The sequence below is a fragment of the Manis javanica genome, chromosome 11 (assembly GCF_040802235.1).
Source record: "Manis javanica isolate MJ-LG chromosome 11, MJ_LKY, whole genome shotgun sequence".
Lineage (NCBI taxonomy): Eukaryota > Metazoa > Chordata > Mammalia > Pholidota > Manidae > Manis > Manis javanica.
The window spans coordinates 89,357,564-89,366,012 of record NC_133166.1 but is presented as its reverse complement, the minus strand read 5'-3'; the positions used below and the strand labels follow the sequence as shown (position 1 = coordinate 89,366,012).

Genomic DNA, 8,449 nt, shown 5'->3' with positions numbered 1-8,449 from the left:
CCAATCAGTAAGTTTTGCTAAGTTAAATTTGCCTAGTCCTCCTTCCTTACCTAGCTTCACACAAGCAATTGCCTTTCACTGATGCATTTACTCTAACAATGAAAGAAAAAAGCATTCAGAATTCCACCCTCACGTTCAACTGGAACACAAAGAAAGGTGAACCTGGCCAGCTAGGCAAGTCAGTGTTCCCTCCTATGTCGGGTTTTTTCAATACCAAAGCTGAAAGATGACCCATGTTGCCCCGTTTCACAGGAGACTGAAAGAAAGTTTTAGTGAAAGACATTTTTGTGGATGGGAAGGGCTTCAAATGTTAACGCTGAAGTTATTTAATACAGACACCATCAGGTAGATTGGGCTGTAAAAAAATCAATTGGCCTAAATTGACTTTAGAAAAGTCTGTTGTAGTAACAGGTTTCAAGAAACAGGCAGGCCACTGATATTAGTATCTAATAGCAGTCCTCTGATCTGGGCGAGAAACCTTAAACGTGTCTCTCTTGATACTTAGTGAAGTCAGCCACCAACGTCCCCAGCCTGTGCATGACTGATATTAAGAACCACACTCTACCAGCCCTGACCACAGCTCCCCTCCTCCCACTTCCCTCCCAACCCAGACAGGTGATTCCAGACGAGGCAGGAAAGTCGCTTCAAAATATTTAATACGTGTTAGACACGTAAAGTTACATTTTATACAAAAGTCAATACAACGAAGGAGAAAATACTGTACAAAAACCTTGTTGGCAACCCCAACCTTTATACAACAAAGACCAGAGTCACCATATCTACAAAACCACAGGGTCTTTCCACTTAGGGCTTCTGTCTGTAAACTTTGTTTCATAAACACTTTTTGAAAGCACTGTGCAGTCGTTCTCATTTAGAGCTTTTAAAAATATATTTTTTCTATTAACTCCGTATTTCCAAGCTTGAACTCTTCCGTGAAGTTCATCAAACTTTTTTTCCCTGTGGTGGAGATGGGACTGCTAACATCCCCCTTTCCCACGGTAATCACAGGGTATAATCGTTTCTTCTGTGCCAGAAAAAGGCATGGAAGGAGAGAAATAATTTAAGTCTGTACTCCATACAAAATCCCTCTAGTCTTAGGAAATCCTGTGAGAAAACGCCACTCCAGGACTTAGTGCGTGCGGTTCTAGCTTTCAAGTGCGGGTGTGTGTGAAGTCCCTTCCTGCCCCGAGAACCAGTGGGGAACTCCCCGGCCCTTTCAGCCACTTCCTTCTCGGTGCTGCCGGCGGAGGAAAGTCCCAATCTGCCCCCAGTCTCCTAAGCCCTGGGAAAGGGGTGATGCATTCCAGAAGGACAAACAGCCTGAACTCAACAAGACAAACTTACATACACGGGCATACACAGACACAAAAGTTAATGACGGTCCTCTTCCAATCAGCCTCTCACTCCCAAGTCTCAGGAGACCAGAGGCACAGCGCAGCAGGGCCGCCGAACCCAAGCGCAGTCCGCTCGCGGCCCGGCAGCACCCCCAGTCTCCCCAGCGCGCTCAGTGCCTGGGGTGTCGGGGCGTCCCGGCAGCCAGGAGGGACCCAGCCCTCCCGCTGGGGACGCCCACGGATCAACCTCCTTCCCGCACGGGGGCCCAAGGCCTCAGAAGGCCACGATGGCAGTGCTCCAAGGGTTCATGTCTCTCAGCACCGGCTTATCGCAGCAGATCTGCCCAGGCTCTGCGGCTTCCGCCCCGCTCTCCTCTCCCTCGGCTTCCTCCCGGCCGCCCACGGGGCTTTTCCGTAAGAGTCCCGAGAAGCTGGAACCGAAGATGCTAATGAGGTTGGCCACGTTACCGGTCTCCATCTCCTCCTCCTCCTCCTCCACTGCCCCGCCCGGCTGCTCCTCCAAGTTCCGGCGGGGCTTCTTCAGCGGGGTGGAGCAGGGCGCCAGGCAGCCCGCGGGGCCGCCACCCGCCCCCGCCGCGCCGCGCTTCCGGGGGCAGGTGGCGGGCGGCGCGAGGGGCTCGTCCCCCGCGGGCCGCGGCGCGCAGCAGCAGTCAGCGCGGGGAGACGCGCTCAGCGCCGCCGGCCTGTCGTCCGCTCCTGAGGGGCAGCCGCAGGGGCGGCGCGCCGCCCGGGGACTCTCCGGGAGTACGTCCGAGGCTCCGGCAGGGCCCCCGGCTCGTCCCTCCACGCGGCTCCCGGCAGCTTCCGCCGCCTCCGCCTCACCGCTCTCAAGAGTGTCCGCGGCGCCCGTCACCGCGGCCGCGGGCTTCGAGTCACCCGCCCAAGGCGCTTCTGGGACAGCAGGACGCTCCGGCCGCGACTCGGTCTCCGGCCAGGCGGCGCCGGTGGCCGGCGGGGGTGGCTCCCCCCAGCCCGCGGGTGGCCCGGCCGCCGGCTCTCCGGGCTGCTGAGGCGGCGCCGCCGGGGTCCCCGAGGGACCGGCCAGGTAGAGGCCGGGGCACGGGTCACTCAGGTAGACCTGGCGGGCACTGCGCAGCACCAGCGAGACCAGTAGATTCTTGTGTAGCTTGATGCCGCCGCGCTGGACCCGCGAGTTGTAGATCTTGCCCAGGGAGATGCTGACGATGCGGTGAGCCTCCAGCTTGAACTCCATCCTGCCTCCTCAGGGGCTGGCGCCGAGGTGGGGGTGAGTCCAGGCTCACGTCCGGGTGCTGGGAGGTGACGAGAGGTGGCAATAAGTCCGTCCCGGGGGTGGACCCTCGATGCCTGCGGACTCCGAAGATGAACGACTCCGGTGTCGTGCTCGCTGACCGCCGCGTCTGTATCAAACCAGCAAACAACCAAGCCGAGTCCCGTCTCAGACTGAAGGCCGCCGGTCCGCCCGGCGCCTTTTATAAGACACCTCGACAGCCAATCGCAAAGGGCTACCAACCGTTCGGGGCGGGTTGGCGCGCCCTCGTGCACCGCACACGGCCAATCGGAGGCCGAGAAGGGGCGCCAGAGCTGTTCGAAAGGTAGCCCCGCGGAGCAGGCTCTTAAAGGGGGCGAAGACAAGCAATAGCGGCCAGCGGGCGGGGGCCTGTGCTCCGAAGGCGGTTGATGGGGAGGGGGCGTAGCCGCAGTGTTGTTAATAGTTAGATTCTGCCTGGTATGCTTCCTTGTCAGAGCCAAACCGAACTAAACCACACGAACTTTCATCTGAGTATGGTGGTGGACTTTGCTCTGCAATGAAGTCCCAATCCTTCCCTGATCAACCCCACCGCCACCCCACCCGCAAATCCAAGGTTGCACACACCTGTAAGCTCCCAGCCACCCTGGCAGAATGGAGATGTTATCCAAATGGCAAAGGATACCCTGGGTAACAAATAGCACTACTACAAAATATTTAGCATACATTAAAATGGGATGAGTCCCTTGCCCCCTAGAATCATACACACTCTTAGCATCTGTCAATTTTAACCCTGAAGAAAAAAGGGGGTTCTAAAAGTTCCTAAGTTTGTGGCTGCTTATCAAGGAATTGTATCTAAGTACAAATTTAGTGGTTCTCCACTAAAACCAGCATGTATTATTTTGTTCTTTGGATTCTAGAATAAACACAGTTGTCACATGGGTCATAATGAAAGGTGGTACAGATTCTCCACAATGATTTCTCTTCATCACAAGGACTGACCAGTCCACCCTGGAAAAACCTAGCAAGTTCTAAAAATACAAATAGAGAAGTCCTGTGTTCCCATGATGATGTCATAATTTTATTTTGTGTCAAGGTAAAAATACAGGGGAATAGTGTTCCAGAATTTGCTGGTCAGTTAACAACTCAGTCCATCTACTGAGCTGTTGGCCAAGCATCTACATGGCCTTGGTGCAGAATCACTGCGAGGGTGTGCAGGGGCCCTGGACTCAGTTCCTGAGAGTCAGTTCAAGTCAATCCACCTAAGCTCCACCACAGACCTGCCTGATGACTCTGGATGAACAACTACAGGACACTTTAGTTTCTCCAATTCTAAAAGGGAGAAATTATATATGTATCTGCTCAGTTATACAGAAGATAGGTAATAACTCTCAGCCACAGTCTGAAACACAAAACCAAACACATCTTTCTTGGCGTCCATGTGGAACTCTTGGCTTGATCCTATACCAGGGGAAAAGTGGTGTGTTTATTAGTTAGGAGAAATACTAGTGGTGGGTGGGCTTGATTATGGCCAATTCACAACCAGGAAGCCTCTAAAGGATGTGGGGGCTCAATTACCTCTGCCCACAACTTACTGATGTAACTAAGACACCAGTCCAGGAAACCCAGAATTCCTCCCCTTTAGGAGTTTTCAGCTCTTAAAGAGATCAAATCAGAACATGAATAATCACAAAAGCAATATATTTTAAGTTAATAACATGAGAAAATTTTCCTTCTGTTTTCTCTTTTAGAGATATTAGCCAGTATAAAACACGGGTAAAGAGCACAGGCTCTGAAAACAAGCTTCCTGTGCTGGAATCCCAGTCCCACTTTTTACTTGCTGGGTGACCTTTGGAAAGTTATTTCACCTCTCTGTGCCTTGGTCTTTCTCATCTGACAACAGAGATGCTAATTCTGCCTACCTCGTAGAGTTATTGTGAGGATAAAACAAGGTAACACAAAGCTCTCAGAACAGCCTGGTGTATGATAAGCTATCAATGTATGTTAGTTATTAGAACACATCACCCCATGTATTGATCTTAGGGTGAGAGAAAAGGCTGGGAAGGGAAGGAGCACAGATGAGAAAGAAGAAGGAAGTTGTACTAGAGGAGGGTGTTTGAAAAACCCTAAGATAAGATCCACAAGTTCCAAGCAACAGGAGCAACAGGGTCCAGTGTGGGGAACATCTAATTTGGCAGGCACCTATAGTCAGTGCAAAAGGCTAGAAACAGAGGCTGGGGCTGCAAAGCATGTTGTGGATGCCTCAATGAGGAGATGGGGCCGTAGAGAGCTACTAAAGGTTGTTGAGTAAGGGAGCCACAGAATGGATTCTGGAACAGTTAGTACACTTAATTACAACTTAATCATAATGAGGACCACTTAATTATAAAGCTCTTGTGGGGATTTAGAAGAGTCATGAACCAGGTTGAGGCAGAAAGAACAAAAAAACCAAGAGACATAAGGAACTTCAATGATTATCTGGGGTGCACCCACCCACCCGACCAGTTACAGACAGAGCAAGCCTTTGGTAAAGCCTTCCTGCCCCACCTTAGCTGGGGGCTTCGCTGTCCTCCTCCCACAAAGCATACTCCTTCATTCCCTCCTCACTCTCTCCTGTCATGCCCAGAGCCCCTCCTAGAGTGTGTTTTCATCAAAGGTAGGAGCCCATCTCATTTGTATTTTGGAGATAGTGAAAATAAACAACAATGGGACACAGCTGCTGACCATCAGAACAGAGTCCTGGAGGCCCTTACAACCTGCCTGCCCACTGCTGTTGATGTCCTGATGCATGACCAATTTAAGGCTGAGTATTAGTAGATGATTAGAGAACTTATATTGCTTTACACTGAGTCTAGTGTGTATAAGAACAATGCAAACTCACTATGGATTATGCCCTCAATTGCTCTGTGGGAAGTTACTGGGTGAGAAGGAGGTGGGTGAAAAATTAAAATAAATTATCTCCACTGTGCCTACCACTTAGTGTTAAGACATTTAGGAATTTTTTTCCAGGGCAAAGTTGCTTATAAAAATCAAATAATCATTTGTATGCCATCCTGAGTTCTTTAGGGGAAAAGCTCCATGAAAATACATTATTAGCACTTTATGTAAGCAATACTCCTGCTCCTCTGAGAGATACAAATCCACATTTTTGTTCAACTTTTTCTCTCTCACTATTCTGGCATACGTTACATCTTTTTGCTCTTGGCCACTTGGTGACTATAGAATTTCTTTATCTTGAAATAGCATTCCACTAGGGGTGTCACCCAAACCTGCCTTTTTTCCTCCCCATATCCTTTCCTAAACTGTAATAGCCTAGCCCTCCTTGTCCTAAATTTTGTATCTTGGTTCAGAGAAACTTAGGTTGTTTTTATGATCATCTGTTTCATACCTTGCCTCCTCAAATACTCCTAAGGAAAATAAATTCCTCAGTGAGTACTCAAACTCATTAAAAATGAGCCTAGTACCCTCCCAACCACAAAATGAGAAAATACCACCATGTAAAATCCTAGGCATGCACTGTTCAATACAGGAGCCACTAGGCCAAGGGAGCTAGTGAACTGAGGAACTGAATTTTAAGTTTTATTTCATTCAAACCTAAAATCTGAAGCAGGATAAAATCCTCTTCCTGAAACCCAACTTGATTGTGTGACATTTCTTAAGTTTGAAAATTTAGCATTTAAATTAGTGTAACTGTAATTGTAAAATATAGATTTCAAAGACTTGCTATTAAAATGAAAAATGTAAGACATAAGTATTTTTTAGACTGGTTACATGTTGAATGATATATTGGGTTAAATAAAATATATTGTTGAAATTAATTTAGCCCGTTTCTTTTTACGTATGTGGCTTAAATTATGTTTCTATTGGACAACTCTGCCCTAGGGATAATAAAGGGATAGGGAGGTGTGGGTCTATAAATATGCATGAGCATATTGTGAGCAATTAACGAATGTCCTTGATTGGAGAAGAGGGAAAGGAGAGAAAAGATTAAGAAGGAAGTGAAAACAGAAAACACTTAGTTGTACAGCTGAGGAGAAAATCAAATAAAAATGTAAAAATGAGAGCTAATTGGCCAGAAAAAAAAGTTCTTTCTAGAACTGTGAAGTAGACACAAAGGTAGAAAAGCACAATTCTACTTACCTGAATATAACACAGACATTATCACAATATTATTTCTAAATTTAAAATACAAACATGCAACTTACATTTCAGAGAGAGAGCACCTGGGTGGCGTCATTCTCCTGCCATTGTTAGAGGGTGTCTTGTCAATGGGTTTCAGCCCCTGGCAAGTTCGCTATGGATTCAGTTGTGACCAAAGAAAATGACAGCAAAACGTTCTTGGGGTGAAAGGGTTATACCCAACTTTATTTCCAGGTGGCAGGTCAGTCACTAGAATCCCGTTCACTCAGAGTGAGTCTGAGTGCAGCAAGTCGGTCTCTGTCTCTGGGCCCCTCTGTCCACACAGCCGTCCTCTGTCCTCTGCTCTCCTGCAGCCTTGCAGCCCTGCCACCGTGTCGCACCCAAAGCACTGGGTGGAGCTCTTTATATAGAGTCAACAGCCAGCTATTGCCCACAGGTGTGCAGTGAGCTAGTCAACCAGGGAGAGGTGAGAATCTTGGCCACAGGAACTCTCATTTTATCCACAGAGGGCATTCATTCTTTTCAATTCTGATGCCTACCTGTAATTTGCAGGACCTCTGGTTGTTAAAGCGCCATTTTCCTGCACAAAAACCTTCACTGGTTCCCCATGACCTTTATGGCAAAAACTCACCCCTTTGGCTGGTCTCTAGAGTACTATACATATGTTGTCAAAGACACACCAAAGCCTGGAATGGTAAGCAAAGTCTGGTTTCTCTCCTTCTGTGCCTGGGCAGATTTGCAGATGATTCTCATCTTGTAAAATTTGAGAGCTGGACTAAATCGTGGTCCTTGAACTATGACTGCGTATTAGAATCACCTGGGGGACATTTACATCTCCAGATGCCCAGGCCCCAGCTCAGATGACAAATCAGAATTTCTGGGGTGAGACCTCAGTGTCAAAAGTTTTTAAAGTTTCATCGATGATTTACAGTACAAGGTGCAGCCATGTCTGCAATCCAGTGGACTAACAATGTTTTAGGATTATTTCAGGTCTAGAATTCTATGATTCTATGATGCTAGGCAAACTTTTCCAAACTTTCTACTACCCTGAGCAACATAAATGTCCCACCTCGTTCCCAGCTAGACAGGTCTAATTGAAAGTATAGATCTCTTCTCTGATTTCCTCAACAGAATGCCCTTTCCTCTCCTGCCCACATTCTGCACCATCATTTCCTTTAGGAAGCTTTCTGGGCCCACTGCTGTTTGTAGTCATGTGGGCATGCACACTCTCTCTCATATTAATTTGTTACTTAAAGCCACACCACCGCTGGCTGTGGTGCCTCTTATATTTTTGTTTTGTATTTTATTTACTCACATATTATTTAATTTTTATGTGACCATATTTCTCATTTCCCAATAACATTATAAAGTGCTGGGAGATGCTACATTGCACTTTTTTGAATCCTGCCTCCTATATACCCAGAACCCTGAATATTGCTGTCAAGGAATCAATAACTTTTTGGCACATTAATTAATGAATAAGTATTTGATAAATTAATAACTACTTGAAAAATAAATAATTCCCCAAAATTGAGGCTAACATATTCAAATATGGCCAACTAGAGAGTAAAAAGGGAGTACTAGACAAAAATTATTCTAGTGGCATATTAACCAAATGTGGAGAAAGTGAAGATTCCCTTGGCCAGGATTCTCACCTGACCCTGGTTGGCTTGCTCACTACTCACATGTGGGCAATACATTGTTATTGACTATAGCTAAAGAACTC

At 47.4% G+C, this 8,449-nt stretch overlaps 1 protein-coding gene across 1 annotated transcript; it reads right to left on the bottom strand.

Moving 5' to 3' along the window:
* Window positions 1-638: 638 nt before the first annotated feature.
* Window positions 639-2,764, bottom strand: IER5 (immediate early response 5). The gene has a single exon (XM_037021111.2). The coding sequence runs from the start codon at window positions 2,566-2,568 to the stop codon at window positions 1,609-1,611; it is 960 nt and encodes a 319-aa protein (XP_036877006.1). The 5' UTR covers window positions 2,569-2,764; the 3' UTR covers window positions 639-1,608.
* Between the last annotated feature and the right edge of the window lie 5,685 nt (window positions 2,765-8,449).